This window comes from Passer montanus, unplaced genomic scaffold (assembly GCF_014805655.1).
Source record: "Passer montanus isolate IOZ18808 unplaced genomic scaffold, ASM1480565v1 scaffold10, whole genome shotgun sequence".
In the NCBI taxonomy this organism is placed as follows: domain Eukaryota; kingdom Metazoa; phylum Chordata; class Aves; order Passeriformes; family Passeridae; genus Passer; species Passer montanus.
This window is the reverse complement of record NW_024356505.1, coordinates 6,348,660-6,369,483: the sequence shown is the minus strand read 5'-3', so window position 1 is coordinate 6,369,483 and position 20,824 is coordinate 6,348,660. Positions and strand designations below refer to the sequence as shown.

Here is a 20,824-nt window from a genome sequence, read left to right as displayed (position 1 = left end):
TTGATTTTGGTCTGAATGTACTAGCTTGATGTGAGGGGTTTTTCCCCTCTTTAGGGTGTAATGAGCATTTACTTTAAATATTTTTGTTTTCTAGTAGGCCTTCAGTTTCTTCCTCTTCCAATTCCATTTGCTTTCCCTGCACTGCTGGCTTTTGTGCCATCAGCTAAAATTGAAATGGCAAACAGCTGGAGTACATATGTCTAACACCATCCTAGTTCTGAGTTGCTGCTAAAGTGAAAACAAACGTAGATATTTTTTGCACAGTGCTTGGTAGAGTTCCTCTAACTGGACAAAACTGCTTTCAGTGCCACAGATATATCCCTTAAGGATCTTAAGGTGTGTTAAGGAACCAGGCTGTTCTGCAAGTATATGGGAGTCTTCTTTCATTTTCACTTTCCCCTCCTCCATGAAAAATAATTTTAAAAATAACTCTTGCTCTTAAAGGCAAACAACATTCATGCTTTGTTATCAGTTATTAGTCAACTGGACTGAGAGACTGTCTACAGAGTATTTAGCTTTTGTGCTGAGAATAGGATTAACAACTTTCTGTCTTTACAAATTAGAACTGTTGACCTATGTTAATTTGGTCCTTATTGTATCAGCTTGGAAATAGTCCACGCTTTCCCTTCTGGAAGTGTTTAAACTGTCAAAATGGTTACCTCGCTTACAGTTAGAAACCTTCTTGGAAGGAGACCAAAGGTGCAGGTCAAACACAGAAATACTGAGCAAGCAGCAGGGCTGGGCTGAGGGCTGCTCAGGAGGCAGAGCCATTGCCAGCAACTGCAAATGCCACGAATGTGTTTTGCCCTGAACAGTGTGGCTTGGGGCAGGTACAGCAGAGGCAGATCCGCCCTCTGCTCAGGCTGGTGCACGTGGAGTTCCACATGACTGCAGGGAGTAATTGCTGCCTTTCCTCCGAAGATTAGATGATCTGGGAAACAAAGGTCATTTAGGCTTCGTGTCTGCTGTACTTCCAAGGCTCCCCAGGTAGAAAGCATCTGGAGTTCTTGTTTTGGAGTGGCAGCTTTTTGCAGAAGATGTGGGAGGGTAACACATCTCTGCTCTCTTGCAGTCATTTTGCTGTTTCCCCCATAATGTGCAAACGTGCAGGGATTTGGGGTTTCCTTTGTTTGTTTCCTGTTTTAGTCCAAAATCCAAGCAGCTCACAAGAAATAAAGCGTAAAATCTCCCCAAGCATGCAGTGTGGGTGTCTCCTGTGTGACAAGTAACCGCTTTTGCAAGTCCAAAAATAGCCCGTGTGCTCTGTGCATTGGGAGCATTCTTGGAAACACTGCATGGATTCAGTGCACGAGGACATGCCAGTCACCAGACTTCTGTAGCTGTCACCCCACCCTGTGCCTGCTCCCCACGCCTGTGAGAGTGAGGGTCACAGGCAAATTTTTTGCATCAGAAAGGCAGTAGAAAAAATGAGGATTGACTGGCAAGTTTTATGTGTGGGCTGGTCCCATCTCGAGAGAAAGCACTGGTGTGTTCTTGTCATACCACACACTTACCGAGTGTGTTTTGCAAATATTCCTGTGACCTATAAACAGACAATAAAATTTCTAGGGTGGATAGCTGACAAATTTTGAGGATTTAGGACATGAACCTACCAGCCTTTTTTCATGCTCCTAATCCATGCAAATTGCACCAAATTTGTTGTTGCTGTTCACTCAGTGAGTCAGGGTAAGGCCTCTCTGTAGGTCCCATGGTGTTCTGAGCTCAGCTCCTGGTGCTTGTGTTTCTTGTGTTTTCCTTTTGGATAGCTTCTGTGGCAAGTTGCCTAGCTCAGTTACATCATAAAAATAAATAAATCGAACTAATTTCTCTTATTGCTGAGCCTCTTAGAAGTGATGGAAGCTGTGATTCCAAGTGCCTTGGTCTGTCTGAAGGATTTTACAAATCCATGGGAGTCCAGAAGGAGAAAAATGCTGGTGTTAAGGCCCTGGGCCCTTTTGTCACTGGGAACAAAAATACAAAAATTAATAAAAACAAAAAAAAAAGTGGAAAAACGAAATTAAACTCACTATGACCTGTGTTTTGCATTGACCGTGGAAGCTGGCTCTCATTTTTGTTCTAAGTCCGGCTCTTTCCTGTTTCCGCCGCGAGAGGGCGGCGGCGGCCCGGGGAGCCCGGCGCGGCTCGGCCCGGGACCGAGGCGGGCCAGACCCGCGGAGCCGGCGCTGCTCCGCTGCCCCGCTTGGTGCTGCTGTCCTGGCGCTCCCCACAGCCCGCGGCACCCCGGCACACCCGCTCACACCCCTCTCTTGCAGGTAACGTTCCGGACAAGGATCTACCACTGTAACATTAACAGCCAAGGCGTCATCTGCCTGGACATTCTAAAGGACAACTGGAGTCCAGCGTTAACCATTTCTAAAGTTCTCCTCTCCATCTGCTCCCTCCTCACAGACTGTAACCCCGGTAAGTCCACCTGCACCTTGCATTCCTCCCAGCACCTAAATAACGTGGCCCTCCTCACTCCATTGGTGTGGCCAGCTCAGCCCATGCTCCAGTGGAGCACATTTCCCTCTCCAGGGCAGTCGGAGAGGGGCTGGAGGTGCTGGAGGGGGATAACCCTTACCACCCTGCTGCTCACTGCTCCTCAGGCTGACCCATGGGGAAACAAGTGATACTCCTGCACATGAAAGCTCCTTCCAAACGCAGCCTTAGCTGGTCTGTAGGGCTGCAATAATTCAGTAACAGAGCTTGAAGAGCCACAAACAGTTCTGAAAACGGGGGGTTGACCTTTTACATTCCATCATCCATTTAAAAGAAGTGGCCAAACTATGCCACAAGTAGTCATCACTGCTGCTCTAATCCACCTGCTGTCCACAAGAGTTAAGAGGAATATGTCTTAATTTCCAAAGTAATTTTACAGGTTGCATTTTTATATATCTAAAGAGGAGAGAAAGGCCAGATTTCACAGTGTACTTAAACTTGTTTTACTAAACCCGTTCTTGAGATTTTATATTTCCTAGAAGGCATCTTTACAATGTTACAAGTAGGCTTGGCATGAGTATCTCAGGCACCCTTAGAAGGAATAAAATAAACCTGAAAAGCGTGAGTTGGTGAAAACCCTCAATAATGCAAAATGTGACTTATGTTGTGTCTTAAACTTCTTAAAACTTTATTGGCATTTCACACTATTAAATTACAGATTAGTACATCACCATAAATACACAAAATCAGAGAATATGCAGATCATCAGTGTTTAGGTTGTTACAGTGCACCTTACCTGTGTGTTTGCCTTCTATGAAATTTACACTTCAGCTTTATTTAAAAGCTTTTATTGGGCAACTTTTCTGAAATAAGCGGTATGTTTCCTTTTCAGCTGATCCCCTGGTTGGAAGCATTGCCACTCAGTATATGACTAACAGAGCAGAGCATGACAGAATGGCCAGACAATGGACCAAAAGATATGCTACATAAATTGGATTTTCGTCAAACTCTTACATTATTTGTCTGTGATGGAAAGAGCTGCTTATGATTTTGAAGGGGTGGGGGGGTGGGAGGGTGCTGGTAAAGAGTAGGGTATTTCTATAACAGATTTTATTCAGTCTTTTATTTCCTAAGATTTTGTTGTTGTAACTTAAGGTATCTTGCTACAGTAGACAGCTAGGATTTGGAATAGCATACTTTAAGACTGTAATTAGTTCAGCAATATTAGCTCACATATAGTACCGAGAAGAATGTAAACTTCTTAGACTTCTTTGGTTTTCAGTTTGCTTGCAATATGTAAAAGATTAAAACAGCTTAATTTTGTACAGGTACATAGGTTGACATTTATGTAAAAGTCCTTTCAAGACTCTACACACTGTTTCTGCTTTTTGTTTGTTTGGGTTTGAGGGATTATTTTGTTCTGAGTTCAGTTTCTTTTTTTTCTTTTTTTTTTTTGTAAAAAGATGTTGGGATTCTTTTTCCCTATGGAGGGCACATTGGTATTTAACAAATCCTTTTTAAAGACTGTCATCTCATGATCTGTGATATGGAGAGGTGGATATATGGCCTCATATATGATATGAGAAGTAGTTAATGTATTATTTTATAAGCCAATCTATCTTTGTGAAAAGAATAAAGGGTTTAATCAGGACTTATGGTAACCTGTAGTGAAATACCTTAAGCTGTTTAACTGTAAGGTGTGGAATAGGAGTCACTCAGTGGATTGGTTGTATGTTGTGGGCTACTTAAGTCTGCATTTGTTACTGTGCTAATAAAAAGATGTTTAAAAAAAATAAGAAGGAAAGATTTCTGCTTAGTCCTTTGCTTTGTCACTTTGCCAGAATGGTGTCTCTGTAAGCTTTGGAGGATATATGCTGTGGTTATGGACAAGGGAGATCTGCAGGTGAGTGCACTGACTGCTGCTGTTTTAGGAAGACACTGCTAGACAACCACACAGTGAATGACAGCATAAGACCTTTACAACTGTTCACTAGGTGTTGTGCAGGGACCTGGCCATGAGGAGATAGCTTGCCACAGAGTCCACAATAGTTACTTTTTAGCTTAAATTTTCACAGTGTTGCTTCTGCAAGACTGCCATGTTGTTTGAAAGTACAACCAGAAAAGTGTAAGCTATCTGGAACGGAAAGAGACAGGAAATAAAAGGAAGGAAAGAATGTGTTGATGCTTTTCTGGTGGAGTGGTCTACTCACACCTGAAAGAGTAAGGTAGCAGACAATACTGTAAAGGAGTATCTGTACATCCTTTAACTACCTATAAAGATTATCTCCTAGAGACATAGTGTTTGCACTGAGGTGTGTAGCAACAGGGCAGTTAATTGTGGGTATGGCATTTCTGACCACTCCCTTAAGGTAAAGGCCGGAAGCACAGATTCATTTTTCATGGCAAGTGCTTCACCTCGCGACATTCTTGTGAGTGTTGGGTGGCCACCTGTGCTCTCAGACTTGGTTTGGTACTTTGAAATAAATTCTGTATGCATTTAATTTACATACTTCTCTTCCTATCTAGATACAGAGCAAATATAACTCGGTCCAAAGTAATCTGTTAATTAGAGGTGTCCGTTCCTTCGCTGGGTGGGTAGCAGCACTGTACACCCATCAGCTGAACTGCTGTCATTTGACACAGTGCATGTTTTGGGGTATGAGCTCCCTCAGCTGTTTACCTGTTTGGCACATAGCTACATCACACTAGGAGCACCTCTGGTGATCTTTCCTTCTCCTCTACTGAGTAAATAGGTAAATGGCTTCATCTCAGTAGTTTTTTGCCAGCTTCTTTCTTTGTGCCACCAGGACATGTCAAATTAACTGTTGTAACTGGTGGGGGCGAGTGATTTGTACAGTGTCTATTCAGCAGGGTAGAGGCTTTAGAGGAATAGAGAAAGATATTTTTCTCAAACAAAACTAATTTGTTTTTCTTCATATAATAAGTTTTCTCCATTATCTTGTGAAGTGACCCTGGTTTTGCAGAAGGTAAGTGATCCCAGTAACCTAGAACAGGGTTTGAGTCAGTGGAATAGGAAGAACAAAATAAATGTTCTGCCCATTAGCTACTACGTTATACTCTGTACTTTGCTTATTTGCCCTGTGTAAAACTCTACTACAGCAAGTTTCATTTTTACTCAGTACCAGCCACTGTGTGCATATCATTTGCAGAGGAGACACTAGATTTTCCATCACTTCTCAGTAAAACACTATGATATTTAGAAAAACATCGGAGTAAGTTTATGAAAGAAAACAGTGGGTGGTGATTTCTTTTTTTATCTGAATGCCTCGAATTATTTAAACTCTACATTTAGCCAAATCAAAGAAAATGTGTTTGCCTTTATGTAGCCTATTTGGAAAAATTACCTTAGTCATTTAGAAGATACTGTTTCTCTTGCCTGACTTAAAACACTGTCAAGTCCTGGGAGTCCAGTGGAGCAAGTGAGCAAGCTACACTTGCACTGCACAGATCTGGCAGCCTACAGGTGACATCAGTCTTGGCAGAAGAATTGGCACAAAGTCTGCAGCATGCAGAGCTGGACAGGAACCACTCATCCCCATTCTTTCCATCTCCAGGCATTTTAAGTTCATTCTGACTTGTCAACCTGCACTCCCTTGGCTCAAGGGTCAGCTTTAGTGATGTGCTGTTAGTGGACATCTTCACTTATTTTGATTGATCCAAGGCTGATTCAAGTCCCTTCCAGAAGGGTTCTGCAGAGCTGAAGAAGAGGAACATGACCCATTCCTTGGTAAGAGGTTGCAGCAAGGAGGTGAACCACTGCTGCTCTGAAGTCACCTCCGCTTCCCAAGCATGCAGGTAGATATGGAGCCTTCTGGGTAGAGAGAAGCCTGGAGTACACGTGTGTTCAGTAGGAAATGAGTGATGAGGGAGTGTCATCCTGCAGCAGCGCTGGGGACAATGACTCTTACTGGCCAGGTACACAGAGGTCGTGCTATTGTGCTTACTCAGCTGCAGTGTGGAAACAATTGTGTGTTCCTAGGAGGGCATTACAAGAGCTTGCTCATTCATAATTGCTCTCTTATCTTACTCCTTGGCCACAGCAATGCAAACTATATTGAGCAAAGCACATAAACAGTTTCGTCTACCTTCATTATACTGGTAGAGATTCCTGTTTAATTTTTAGTGAAGTGTACTGGTGCTCTGACATTAATAATGTTGACAGACTTTAGTAATGCTGACAGGCTTTATTAATCAGTATTCAGGAAGAGCAATACTATGAGCTTAATTGTGATCATTAAGCACACTATTTAGCAGTCATGATATGACAGTGCAAATAATGCTTGTGGTTTTGCTGATTCACAGTGAAATTCTCAGTATTTGTTCAAAAGAGGATTAATTTAGTGGAAAATACAGAAACTGGGTACTTCACTCCCTCTCTCTGCTCTTGCCTTCAAATATAAAGAAAAGCTAGCATCAGTTAGTACAGGAGGTTGTTAGATGCCAAAAACTGGTCCCTGTCTCTGGGAAAAGTTGCTCATTCTGTCGCTCTATATATCCCCATTTGTTCAGTTTACTGCCAGGCTGGCCTGGGACAGCAGATTCCTGCAGCACACAGGTTTGCCAGGCAGAAAGGCAGGCAGCCTTCTCCAAAAAGGCAGGCAGCCTCCTACCCTCCTTAGCCCCACCTGCAGAGTCATACAGAGCTTTGTTCCAGCTGCTACCTGGCCTAGGGAGGGTGGATTGCTGCACTTGCCTGGGCAGCCAGGTGAGTGTGCCCTAAGCAGAGCCCAGCTTATACAAAATCAGTTAGTGTAATTCTCAGTAAAATGACCACCTATGGGAATGTGGGACACCTATGGGATTTGTAGTGGACATACTGGAACAAACCCACAGCTATATTGTCCTTAGGTGGTTGTTCAATCAATGAGTGCTCTGAGAGCTGTTCTGGTTCCACAAATGAATTCCTGACCTGAAAGCACTGCTTACTAGACTTTGTTGACAAGGTTCATGTTGGGGTATTTCCCAGAAGACGTGGGGGGTGTTTTTTTTTCTTCCAGACACTAGCAAAACATCAGTGGCTAAATCTGGTAATTGTTCCTCCTGCTCTATATCCTTCTCCTACAGCAAGACACTGATCTCAGCCTCTTGCAGGATCAAAAAGCCCTGTGGCCCTGTTTAAGGTCAAGGTAAAAGAACTGTTGCCATTTCAAATATATCACCTTTCCAAATTGAATGCTTTATTGCAGCTAATACTTTTTATGACTACAGGCTATAGATGTGCAGGGGGATTATATACTGGTAAGCTTGTTGATTTGTCCCTCAACATGGCTGTATCCAGGCATAGTAAAAGCCCCTGCTAGAGAGGTATCCATCTATCCCTTCCTCCTCCATAACCCTGACTACAAAATAACTGCTCTCCTAAAGTGCTTTTTGAGGCTTTTACCACCAGCAGCTTTTCCAAGCCAAGTCTATGAGAAGGAAGGATACCTCTTAGCTGTAAGCTTGCTGATTTTATTGCTGAATGATATTATTGCTTTAAGTGAAACTGCAAGAAGCAAATGGCACAAAAAGGACTTAGACTGTGACCTGGCAGCAGGAGACAATGCTAAGCTAGTCTAGTTTTCACAGTTATTCCCTTTGCTCTTCCTTCCAGGCAAGGGAAATGTTGATTTGTTCTGGGACTGGGACAGTTTGCTAGCTAAGAAGGTGAAGGGTTCAAGCAGTGTTTTCCGATCTGTCACAGTCACTTCCCACAGTCTCACTTTCTCAGCCCGTGCCCATTGTTGTGCTGCTTCTGTTTCCACTTGCCTTTGGTCCAGGAGGTCAGTTTTGTTCCCCAAGACAATAACTGCAACCTACAAACCAAACAAGAGGGTGAGCTTGATACCAAAACCATCCACCAGTCACCATCCTTTTAAACAGTGGGCAAGTAGCAACATAGTTCAGTCTTGTTCTGTAACTTAGCACTGGCACAAGGTAAGTTGCATGTAGATTGGAATATCAGGGTCTGGGATTTGAATTAGCCTCATCTACTTATGGGTTAGAAGCTTGTTTTAATCATAGGATATGTAGGACTTCCCCTTCTCACCACCCCACTCCCGCCCTCAATGATTGCTTGAAGGGAAACAATAGCCAAGAGATCCAAAGTCAAACAGCCCTATTCTCCACTTACTTGGCAATTGAGCTGCCCTGGACAAATGATAAGAGCATGACATCCGAGTAGGTCACAGCAGCAGATGCTTGAGAGATGAAAAAATGCACAGCAGCAGAGAAAGCCTGGATCCCACAGTGGTGGATTTTGCCCAGTTTGTTTCTTTCCCAAGCCCTATCGCACAACATAAATAAAGCCAACCGTGCCAGCAGCCCGGGCAGGCTGGGCTATGGGGCCCCTGTCCCAGCTGAGCCCTGCTGGCTGCCCAGCCCCAGGCACCAAGAGCCACCCCAAGGGCTGAAGGGGACAGTGTGCTGAGAGGCACAGATGAGCACCAGCAGCATCCTCTGGGGAGCAGTTTCAAGAGCAGCACAGCTCCATTAACTCAGATCTGCAGTTGTAAGGATGCATCCAGTAACTTGTGTCACTCACCCAGACAGTCCAGCGTGGCTGAGCTCAGTAGGTACATGAAGCCTTCCCAGTGCTTCAGCTCTAGGAAATGCCAAAGGCAGTGCTGGCCATATGAAGCTACCGGTCCTCCTTATTTTAAGTTAACTGTTCCCTAAAATGTTTTACTAGCACCAGCTCTTAGGGGAAAACCATGCCTACATTTTTAGTTCAAGGTCCTTAGTCAAATTCTGTTTTCATCTGCACACTAGTGGTTTGACAAAGATCTAGTGATAAAAGTCCTCTCTTGATGATGATTTGTGGGGTTTGCTGTGACCACACTTGCTTGCTCTTTCCTGTTCAGGCTAACTCAAGAATGCCTTCTGCTTCTTTCCAGCTAGAGATGTTAGTCCTGTTCCTGTGAGGTCTGAGACTTCCTTTCTTTTCTACAGCAGTCCAGGGTGTTTGGAAAAATGCTGCTTAGGGGTATTTTCTCCCTCTGTGAAGGCTTTGAAAGAAGCTATAATCTTCATGTGTATTTACTGCATGCTCCATCTGAATTTTAGCTATGGCAAAGCTCTGTCAGTGTAGCAGAACAAAACCTCTATTTAGTATAAAATTTGGCCAGGCTTTCAGGTGTGAGCTGGAGAGCCCCCACAGCCAGCAGAGGCAAGGAACCAGCCATCAGTGCTTTCTGTCATCTGCCACACAACAGGGGACTGTGCCACTCAACGAGTTAAAGTTCTGCCAGCTCAGAAGAACCATGTGTGGAGATACATCCCCAATTCAGTAAAGAATTCATTTTAGCGGAGCCCAGACTTTAAGTCACAGAATCATTAATCTGCTGATTAACAGTTTACCTTAAGGTAGGACTCCTGGTCTCACCTTGTATATCTTAAAGCCTATTTTTTATGGAAATCATTGGAATGAAAACTATTTTATCCATCTTACAGTGGCCACCACTTTTTTAACCATGTTAAAAAAGTGATTCTCAGTCAGAATCACAATTTGAAGCTCTCCAAAAGGATAAGCAAACTGGCTTTTTTCTAAAATACCTGCATGCAATGAGAGAGAAGAGTTCTGACAGGTAACACAGATGAGCAGGACACAGATCCTGTCGGGGCTGTGACTCCCTCTCTGCATTACAACATGCTGTATGGTACCAAATCAGGGCCATCACAAAACACAGTGCCTGGGAAAAATTTCCTGCTTGTCCACCTTTCCTTGCCCTGCAGGGGAGTTGTGCTTGACTCCTGTGTCCCTGATATACAGGGACAGTGTGCAGCTCACACCAGCCCTACCACCTAACATACCTCTGCTGTGACTGCACATTCATCTGCCGTCAAACTTGAGCCTGCCTTCCTCTACCACCCTGTGTGCTGTCAGTACAAAACAAGTTACACTTTTGCAAAGTCCCTCCCAACCATTATCCAATTAATTCTTCATGCTTTTTTTTTTCTTTTAAACAGCATAAAACAGCCATTTGGAAAGCTGTAGGCTAAAGACATTTAACAGGGAAAACTACTCCAGAATATAGATACTGTAGGAAAAGCTGTAATGCTAATGCCACATGCAAGTTATATTTGTTTAGCTAAGCTGGAACGCTGTCAGCTGAAAACACTAGCTGCTTTCTAAGGGAAAATAGAGCAGTCATTTCACACAATTGAATTGATTCAATATGGTTGTTAAAATACATTAAAGCTGCTTTGCCAATTGACTAATGTCTGGGAGACCCATTGTCAATTACACTAGTTTGTGAGCCATCAAGTACATGAATACAAAACAAACAAAGATAATACCCTTCGTTACATTATTCTATGCACTTGACTTCCCCTGTACAATATCTAAAAAAACATGAGCCTGCACTGCTGTAGACCATATGTTTTATTAGTCATAATTGTCCTGGCTGGTGCATTCAGCTGACTCAATTTTAGCTGCAGCACAGGAAATAAGGACGAAAAAAAATCCCCATCGTTTTGCATGACCTGCATGGCATGTGAATTAAGCTTCCCTGGCATGTGAAGGCCTCCTTTTTGCTGGGTTGCCCAAGGCTGTGGGTACCTTCATTTTCCTTTGTACACAACGTTTACAGAAACAAAAGCTGGCCTTTGGGACCTTAACTTCCTACCACTGCTGCAGCATTTAGCCAAGCACGCCTTTACCTCCTTTTTGTCCCTGAAGACATCGATCTCCCTTTTGAGCAGCTCGACTCTTTGGAACGCCTCGAGGCTGGTCACGGCGTACACCAGCACGAAGCCGTCAGCCACAGAGAAATAGTGTTTGGGCAATTCCACGCCCTCCTGCAGACCCCTGGTGTCATACAGCCGCAACTGTTCCTTCACGCCCCGGTCTGTCTCCACCGATGCCAAATACACATCTTCCATCGTGGCACCCTCTTCTAAGCCTGTTTGAAAACAAGCAGGAACGTTCCACTGCTGTAAGTACAGCCTCACTATAAGAATCCTTTGCAGTGCAGCAGAATTTTTCCCCACAGTAGCTTTCAGTGTTGTTTTACAGAGTGACTTGACCAGGCCTTGACCTTGCCTGGCATCTCCATGGAGGGTTGTATTCATAGATGACTGCACTAGCTATTTCCACTGTAAATACATTCATATGTAAGCACATGATTATGCCTGTAAAATTAACCTATGCAACATGCACATTCAGAATAGGATAAGATATATGCTCTCCTCCCAAGTTTTCTAAACTCCAACCACCCAGTTGTACCAGTTCTGTGCCAAACATGCTGCAAAACGAGCCTGCCCAAACATACCCTTTTGGAACAACAGCCAGGGAACACCAGATAGTCAAGTACTAACATCTTAAGCCTACTTTTCCTCATAATGAGCTGGATCATACTGCAGAAGCAGGAGCCAAAGGAATAATTCTGGAAATGAATGTGTATTAAGTGGTATAACTAACCAATACGTGAAATTAAGCCAGAAAGGGATGTTTGCAGGCAAACAAAGTTCCATCCTCTATTTACTCAAATACACAGTTAGCTTTTTTTCATCCCCTAGGGATTTAAAATGACTCAGATTTGCTAATAGGAACAAGTTCATTTACTGCAAGGCAAGAGCATGCACAAGGTAACAAGCTTTCATACATGTATCACCTGTTCCACCCTGACTATCAGCATAGTGGTCCTCCTTCCTTCCTCCTCTCCACACAGTAAATGTGAGGTTAATTCAAGGCAGCTTGCTTTGAACTAATCAAAATTATTTTTTCCTAAGCCAAACCTGCGAACACATCAATCACCTTAGCTTTGTGTTCCTCCTGGATGCAGGTGCATAATTGAAACAATCTGTGTATAGTGTAGCTGGGCCACTTTCAGAGTGAGTTTTAAGTATTCATATAAGCCCTCTGCAACACACGTTTTTGCCTCCACTGCACTCCTATATACAATTGTTTGCTGCTGCAGGACTACAATAATGAGTCCTGCTTTATTCTCTTTGTCTGCCAAAAAGGGACCATTTTTAGTGTATTGTTTAAGAAAACACAAGGGATTATCTGGCCTATGAAAATAAGGATTTTGCTATATTCAGTGACACTATTCAAAACACTTCACATTGACAAACAAGCTAAAGCATTCCACCCACGCTGATGGTTTGCCGTGATGTATGCAGCATTCCTGTGCAGGAAAGTGGCACAAACTGTTCTTTTTGCCCCTCTCTGTGCAGTCTTCATAGATCAAACTCTTATTAGGTTTCCAAAGATTTAATTTATCTTGCCTCCAAATATAGCCACGCTAATGTGTGGGAGCAAAACTAAGAACAGAAGGACAAAGCAAAGGTTAATGAAAAGAGGAAGCACAAATGCATCCTGTGTGATTGTAGAATGTGTTCAAGGGGCACTTTTAAAGACTGAGGTAGTAACAAAGCCCTTTCTGGATATAGCACTGTTGTTTAGACACAGCACTATATTCTTGCTCTGCCTTGCTGCATTGTACAGACAGGCCAAGGAAATACCTAGCATCAGTAAACATGGCTTCGGCAAGAAGGAAAGAACCATAACTACCTAAGCTTTCTTTTTTTAAAAGCAACAAATAATATCGTACAGTTTTTCATCCTCTAAATGCTACACTGTAATCCAACAGCCTCTAATATATCCTTGTTATCCTGTGACAATCTCTTCCTAATGGCATTAAAAGCAGCAGTGAAAAGTATGTCTTTTAACATCCTATTTAAAAACTAAGAGGAAAATTTAAGACCTGGGACTTAACTCAGCAGAATAGAGCAACAAATTTTGATGTGAAATAGGGGGGCACTTAGGAGGGAGTTGAAATTTATGCACCAGTATCACATTCCAGAGGTGAAATTTCATCTACATGCACTGGGGGAGGGAGTATATGCAAGTGGTCTCCTAAGTAAAGTTAGAAATGTTTTATTATTTTAGAAATACCTGTGTCACCTTATTCTAGGTCCTGCTCCTAAAGCCCAGACCATGTACCAGCTGTACCTTGCTGACAATGACATTTATACTTCTTGTTAGTAGCATCCAATTCAAACACTCCCTAGGTCTCCATTCAAAGTGGGTCAGGCAAGTTGTTGCAAGAGAAGAACACTAGTCATTGTCCTAGAAAGGTGCTGGCACCATCCCATCCTCCCTGCCACAAAGATCCTGATTCTCCTTCCCTTCACTGGCATCCTCAGGCATCTTTCCACCACCTCGACCTGGGTGGGCAAGGGCAGCTTGTGCTGGGAAGTTCCTGTCCTGCAGACTGCTGCCAGTTTGTCTAGTTTTTCTGTGGAGCAAAGCACTACAGTGGGCCAGCTTTCAGGTTCAGAAGTTGGAGGGGTGAAGGGGAATAACAACATAGTGCACAATGTCACGCTTCTTTTGAAAACTAAAGATATAAAAAATTTTGAGAGGGAAAAGAGGAATAGACAGAAGTGATGCCACTCTCTAGCACCTACTTAGCCGGTGCAAATCTTAGGAGAGGGAGAAAGGTCTTTGTTTTTTACCAACTGCTGCCACAGAGGAACTGCAACGGGAAGCCTCTGTCACAAATTGGGTGTTGTTCCAACCCCTTGTGGCTTCCCAATGAGGAAAAGAAAAGGCTCAATATACTAATACTGCACACTTAGGCTAGGCACAGCAGATAAACTGCAAATACCTAAGTAAATCAAAATTTCAAGAGGGATGGAAACTCAAAAGTTCCCAGATGGAACATTAACACAGTACAAATGTTGTGTCTTCTTGAGTACTTTTGAAGATCTCCTGTGTAATCTCTTTTTCCACTTTTCCAGAGGAATTCAGCAAAGAGCTCCTAAAACCTGCTATTCCTTATGTTAATAACAGGCTTTTCTTATTTAGATCTCAAAAGACAGTGTATCAGAGGATCCCTGACTTGGGAAAGAGCTGGACAAACCTCAAGAGGAGCTGTTCTGATTAGATTTAGCTGCTACGGAAGTACTGGTCCCACCAACAAATAGCCAGGTTTTGACCCTCAGCTATATACATTCAGTTCCATTTTCAACTATTTCTAAAATGCAAAGCTGACTGCAACTCTATCACCAGGCAATTTTAATTTAAGGAGTGAAGATGTAAAAAGGTGTCTCTGTTCATGGCAAGGAGGTTGGAAGAAGATGAGCTTTAAGGTCCATTCCAACACAAATCATTCTATGATTCTATGAATGCATAATTAGGTTAATTAGCCTCCACATCCAAAGTGTGTAAGCCAAAACCCCAAATCCCTCCAGCTGGAACAAGTGAGGCAATTTCTCTCATTATGGCTTCTACCACAGTAATATATGGTGTTTTCATTCCTAGCTAGCAAGAGGATCTGAAGTAGCTGCTTATGAGTAACGTGACCATGCCAGCTGTTTACACAGCCAGGAGGCAGAGATAAGTTTTCTACAATGGCCAGTTCTCATCTCCTCCTGTTGAGCTGATAAGTTTTAGTGTAGGCTGAGAGGCCAGAAATATTTTTAAGGCAGAAGAAAGGCTCCTTTCTGCACCATCACTGAACAGGAACACTGTTGAAGGAAAAACATCCATCTTTACAGACATGTCCTGTACCAAAGCTAAGCCAGCAATCTCCTGCCAGCCTGGTCAAGAGAGGTCAGGCCAAGCAGTGCCAGGTACCACAGGTACTTAGTGGGACAATCTCCTGCTGCTAGTCAAGGACCCTTTTCATGACTGAGGACATAAAACTGGCCTCTCTTTCTTCAGGACAGCAAGGTGGAGGATTTGGATGAACACAACATTTAAGTCACAAAAAGAGAGATCATCCCAGGTACCAGACAATCACCAAATCATAGAATAGTTAAGGCTGAAAGATTTCCAAGATCATCGAGTCAAACTGTTCAACCAGCACTGCCAAGCCCATCACTCAACCATGTCCCCAAGTGCCATATCTGATTTTTTAACACTTCCAGGAATGGTGATTCCACCGCTTCCCTGAGCAGCCTGCTCCATTGCCTGAGCAGCCTTTCCCTAATTTTTCCTAATATCCAATCTAAACCTCCCCTGGCACAACCTGAGGCCATTTCTTCTTGTCCTGTTGTTTGTTACTTTGGACAAGAGACCGATCCCCACCTGGCTACACCCTCCTGTCAGGTAGCTACAGAGAGCAATAAGATCCCCCTTTGGAGCCTCCTTTTCTCTGGCCAGAACACTCCCAGCTCCCTCAGCTGCTCCTCATCACAGTAGTGCACCAGAGCCTTCCCTTCACCAGCTTAGATTTCCTTCTCTGGACCCACTCCAGCCCCACAATGTCTTTCTTGAGAGGAGCCCAAAACTGAACACAGGATTTAAGGTGCTGCCTCATCAGACTGAGCACAGATGATCTCTGCCCTGGCCCTGCTGACCACACCATTTCTGATGCAGGCTAGGCTGCCATCAGCCTTCTTGGCCACCTGGGCACACTGCTGTACCTGTATCTGTACCACATCCACATGTGCAATCCTCAGCAACTATTTGTCCTGACCTATGGCAATATAGTCTCTACATGACTCAATGCTAAATCTGCACCCATTTCAAACATTTCCTTTTGGTTTTTTTCTAATTCCTTGTATTAGTTTGGCGAGAGTGTCTGCATTGCAATAGCTACATTATTTTACGTGGCTCTGAGAGTGTCTCTCATCTATTTGTCCTCTCCTTTCCCATCTTGGGACACAAGGCAAATTCCCTTGCAGTTTAAAGCCTAGCACAAAATCCAACACCAGACATCATTGCTCACATGCTACAGGGACACAGATAGTCCTTTTTTAGGGTATTCCTCCTTCCTGAGTACTTTTTCCTCTTTGACCTCAAGCAATCTTAGTGTCTTTGGAAGAGTGTTAGCTGCTGGCCACATAAGTAACAGTGGCACTCAGGGACTTCATCCATGACAAACCAGGGAGACCTGAAGGTGCTTGTTTTTCTAGGAAAAGAAACAGTGCCACTGGGTTTACAGCATCATCACCTAGCACACAGCCAGGAGCACGGGCTCAAAGCCAAGGGTTTACATAGCAGCGTGAAACCTCCACGGACTCTAATCACCCCCCTGACACCAGCTGTGCCACCACTCCTTTTTACAGGAAAGTCAACAGGAGGCACGTGAGCATTGACAGACATGTGGCTGATTTACAGCCAGGAGGAGACCCTCGCGACAGGGGCTGCGACACCCCGGAGAATGGCAGCAGACCTTGTGCTCTGAGCCTCCAACCAAGTTCTAGCATGCCTCTTGTCACTGAGAGGGGCATGTGCCTGCCATCAGAATGGAAAGACTCCCTCTGTTGGCTCGGCCATCCTCCCCACGGCTCCTGGGCCCTTGGAGCGGCCGCAGAGCTGCTCCTGACGTCAGTCAGGAAGCACAGGTTTTGAAACAGCTTGTGTCCATGTTGCCCTGCCTGGTGAGCTGCCTTGCTGGCTGGCTCTGAACAGACAGGCTTTCAGCAAACACACTAGTGCCTTCTTGCCTCCAGCCAAAAAGGCCAGCAGCCAAGATGTACGTATCAGCTTTCTGGAGCTCACAAGCTTTAGGAAACGAGGATCAGGATCCTGTAATCATGTTTCAGGTGTGGAAAGGCCACCCCTGCAATGGTAGCACCATTGTGCAGTTTAAAGCAGCTCAGCTAAGGAGCAGTCAAAGACTCGCCATTCCTCAAACTCTGTCCTTGTGTAGTGAGATCCTCACAATGGCATCCTGCCCCTGCAGTTCAGCAGTTAAATCAATACAGAGTGGAACAGTAGCTGAAGGTCTTCTGGGAACCATTTTCACCAGCCCATACTCCTGCCAACCCCTGCCACAACTGCCTATGTGCTGAGGAAGAGGCAGGGAGGATGGTGACCACCCAGCAGGACTGCCAAAAGCACCAGTTTGTTGGTCCATCCCCTCAAATGTGCCTGATGGCCTGTGGAAGGGATATCAAAATTGCTGGGCCATGGCAAATCATCTCTTGGGGATGCAGCAGCTCTGTAATGACCCTCTCCATACCTTCATCTTGTCTCTGCTACTTGCCCTCTTTCTCAGAATGTCTTAGGAATATGATTTGACCAAAATCACAGAAAACAGGAAACTACCTTCTTCCTTCTCCCCTTGCACTCTCCATCTGCTATCAGCTGTTTCTTCCCAGTAACTCCAAAAAATAAGAGCAGAGCTGCAGACAAGGAAAAATGATCTTTTTAAGTGCAGGGGGGGCAGTGGGGAGGTCTGCATTGCTCAATGGCCAAGCTGGAGCAGGGCATTTGGGAGTGACAGAGGGACACCCACGGCTAAACCCCAGGCACGAGGCCTCCCTCCGGTTATGTCAGCCAGAGTCCATGACGTTGTATAATCATGTACATGGCTGGCTCCATAAATAGCTCCTCTGATCAGCAACACCCGAATATCCTTCCTGCCGGGGTTGCTAATAGGAGGCAGGAATTAATGCAAGGCAATACGATTTAAGTAACGTGGCCTTGCTCATGCTGCTCGGGTGTCTCTGACAGTCACCCAGCCCGGCACAGAGCAGAGGCAGGGCGGCAGCAAAGGGAAAAACCTCCAGCCTGCAAAGCTTTGCAAGCTTCACGTTGAAAGCTACACGGGGCTACGTGCCTAGCGCTCAGTAGGATGCTGGAAACAGATGTTGCTGCAACATTAGAGGAAATCCTCCTTTTAAACACGGGTATTAGCACACAGTTCTGTATCACGCTTTGCCAGCAAATTCCTCCCATCCACACATTTTAAAGGTGCAGTGCTGCAAAGCACCATGCTAGAAATCCTTGTGTTTATCCAACAACTTATCCCGACGTCTAATTTACCGGCTCAAGAAAAAAATGCAAAGTGACTAAACATCTTCTGTCAAAGCCCTGGTGCCACCCCTTGTTTCCAGGTGAGGCAGGAATAATTTGTCAGCCTGATGATCATTGCCCTTCCTTTCAAAGCCAAATGTGGAAACAGAGGGAAACGTGCAGGCTCTGCCTTTGTTCCCTTTCTTTTGTGCACAGCAAATATCAGGCATCCCCTGATCCTCTGTCAAGTCTGTTTTCCCCGTGGGGATTTCTTAGAGAGTGGAGACACTTGGCCTTCAAAATTCAGCAGAGAACGTGGAACCTAAAGCTGAGCTGTTTTTCTTTCCAGAGCTTTGATTAAATGTTAGCCAAAACCAAGCAAAATAAAGATTTAAGAAGATGAAACAAAAGTCTAAACAGTGTCTACACTCATCATGTGACAGCTATTTATTTTTCAGGCATCCACGGCACCTTTCAGGGAACAAGATATTTCTTTTGTAAATACGCAGCAGGCACATCACCTACTTTCAGTGTTTGTTTCTTTTTAAACATTCCTGTGTTTTATTACTGGGAACATCACAGAACGGGTTCTTCTCCACAACTCTTTTAAAAATCCATAAGCAAGGGACTGTGAATTTTAAGAACAGCCCAGAGATGCTACCCAAAACCGTATTAATTTCCTCCTTCACCTCAGCGCAGTTTGCAGTCCTCCATTATTGGTGTTTTGGGGCCCACACCGACCAAGATGCTAGAAAAGGAAACAGCCACCCCCCAAAAGTAAAAATGTCTCACCAACAGTATGCTTTCCATAGAGAAGCTGCTCCAAAATCGCAGTCTTTCCCACTGAGGCCATTCCACAAACCACCACCTTGTAGCCCTTTCCCATGCTTCCCGAGGGCTGGTTCCACGGCAGAGCCCTGTGCAGACACGGGAGGCTGTGAGCCTGGCACAGTGCAGGGATGGGGATGGGGCTGGGGATGGGATGGGGATGGGAGCCGAGCCCACGGAAGGCGCAAGGCAAAGCGCGAAGCAGCAGCGGGGGCACAGCTCCCTCCCAGCGCTCGCCAGCGACTGATATTTTTAGGACTAGAGTTTCCTCCCACACCATTTTTTTCAGGTTTTAGGCTGCTGCCAGTGGTGCTGATGCTTGCCTGCAGGCTCGACACTTGTCCTGTCAGGTTCGGGGAGACTGGGAGTGCTGGAGCATGCACACCCCCAGGGCAGGGGCTGCATTTGCTGGCGCGTGTGTGCATGGCATTATTGGGTTTCCTGGGTTTGCAGTGGGCTTGATGGTATCTCATGGTACCAGGATGGCTTCTGGAAATGTGGTGGCAAGAAAATGGTGGTTCCTCCCCCTTTATTCTGCTGATAGAAAGTTTCTAGCTTTTATGGACTAGGAGCTACAAAACAGGAGGGTTAAAGGCAGAAGCACAGGAAAGCAAAGGCAGAAAGCAGGTTTTTTTGGTCTGCTTTAAAGCAGTTTGATGGGTGGGGGGTGGTTCTAGCAGGAGGCATCCAGCAGCTTGGGGCACTTCCCTCTGCCAGCAAGCTATGGCAGGGCAGCAGGCCCTGACTCTGCTGTTTGGAGCCACTTCCCACAAAGAGAGGTGAAGAGTACCTTTTCTGGACCAGGAGGGGCTGGCGTTGTCCTGCTTCAATTCCAGTTTAACCAGGTAATGCTTCACAAGCCAGGGTGCTCAGAAAAGCATACACTGCAAAACAGAAAGGTCATCCTGCAGCCGCAGGTAGGGAGGCAGAAAGGACTTGCAGGCTGGGAACGCTTGACTCACAGAATCATAGAATGGCTTGGGTTGGAAGGCAGCTCCAAGATCCTCTCCTTCCAGCCCCTGCCATGGTAGGGATGCCAGCACTCAGACCAGGTCACTCAACACCCCATCCAACCTGTGCCGTGCCACATGCAGGAGGGAGGGGAGCAGGGACAGGAGCAGATCAGCGGGGAAAGCCAGGGCCTGCAGAGCAGGGACTGCATGGTGCCCTCTCCCTACCCTCCCCTGATAAGGTTTTAGGGCTTTTTTTTTTTTTCCCTTTAGTATTTATTATTTAGAATAGAATAGAGTAATTGCATTGGAAGAGACCTTTAAGAGCATCCAGCCCAAACATCAACCACCGTAACCACTAAATCGCATCATCCAGCACCAGAGCCAGATGCCTCTTAAACCCCTCCAGGGATGGTGACTCCACAACCTCCCTGGGCAACCTATTCCCAATGCCTGACTGCCCTAACAGTGAAAAATTTTCTCCTAACACCTAACCTAGTCCCCCCTGTCTCAGCTTGGGGCCGTTTCCTCTGGTCCTCTCAGTGCAGGCACAGCGAAGTGACCGGCCCCAGCCTCACTGCAGTCATCCTTTCCGGGAGGGATGAGGTTCCCCCCAACCTCCTCTTCTCAAAACTAAACAAGCCCAGCTCCCTCAGACTTTCCTCATAATCTTACGATTTTTAAAACAATTATTATTTTAGAGATATATTTTTAAGGCTTCTTTTCAGGGTTTTAAGCAAAGTCTCCCCCCAATCCCTGACCTGGGCGCTGGGGAGAAGGGGTGTCTCGGGGCATGCCGCATCTCGCCGTGCCCCAGCGCCCGGCCCCCGAGCGCGCCCCCGGGGCCGCCCCCCGCCGCGAGCGCGCACCTGGACAGGCGTCCCGGCCGGCCGAGCGCCAGCCCCAGCAG

General features: G+C 45.3%; 2 protein-coding genes across 7 annotated transcripts in view; one reads left to right on the top strand and one right to left on the bottom strand.

The window, feature by feature from the left end:
• LOC120501019 (ubiquitin-conjugating enzyme E2 E1) overlaps window positions 1–3,540 on the top strand; it is a 45,658-nt gene extending 42,118 nt beyond the window's left edge. For all 4 annotated transcript variants that reach the window (XM_039706651.1, XM_039706668.1, XM_039706660.1 and 1 more), the window contains 2 exons: window positions 2,274–2,421; window positions 3,332–3,540. In XM_039706651.1, coding sequence (XP_039562585.1) covers window positions 2,274–2,421; window positions 3,332–3,429 — 246 coding nt within the window. In that variant the 3' untranslated portion in view covers window positions 3,430–3,540. The remainder of the gene's footprint in view (window positions 1–2,273; window positions 2,422–3,331) is intronic.
• Window positions 3,541–3,882: 342 nt separating this feature from the next.
• On the bottom strand, window positions 3,883–20,807 carry NKIRAS1 (NFKB inhibitor interacting Ras like 1). Of its 3 annotated transcripts, none has more exons than XM_039706721.1 (5): window positions 20,676–20,807; window positions 19,755–19,848; window positions 18,929–19,053; window positions 11,101–11,342; window positions 3,883–8,255 (listed from the first exon to the last, which is right to left on the bottom strand). In XM_039706721.1, exons 3-5 carry the CDS (start codon window positions 19,020–19,022, stop codon window positions 8,016–8,018), a joined length of 576 nt encoding a protein of 191 aa, XP_039562655.1. In that variant the 5' UTR covers window positions 19,023–19,053; window positions 19,755–19,848; window positions 20,676–20,807; the 3' UTR covers window positions 3,883–8,015. The 3 variants fall into 3 exon arrangements, with proteins under 3 accessions (XP_039562655.1, XP_039562647.1, XP_039562665.1); XM_039706713.1 differs by having other exon boundaries at window positions 20,784–20,807; XM_039706731.1 differs by lacking the exon at window positions 20,676–20,807 and adding an exon at window positions 19,927–20,010.
• Window positions 20,808–20,824: the final 17 nt, after the last annotated feature.

Coding starts and splice junctions, on each gene's coding strand:
- NKIRAS1 (XM_039706721.1), bottom strand. CDS start 19,022: ATGGGAAAGGGCTACAAGGTGGTGGTTTGTGGAATGGCCTCAGTGGGA. Junction 11,343..18,928: donor CTATGGAAAGCATACTGTTG/GTGAGACATTTT, acceptor GTTTTCAAACAG/GCTTAGAAGAGGGTGCCACG. Junction 8,256..11,100: donor TCTTCAGGGACAAAAAGGAG/GTAAAGGCGTGC, acceptor TTTGGTTTGTAG/GTTGCAGTTATTGTCTTGGG.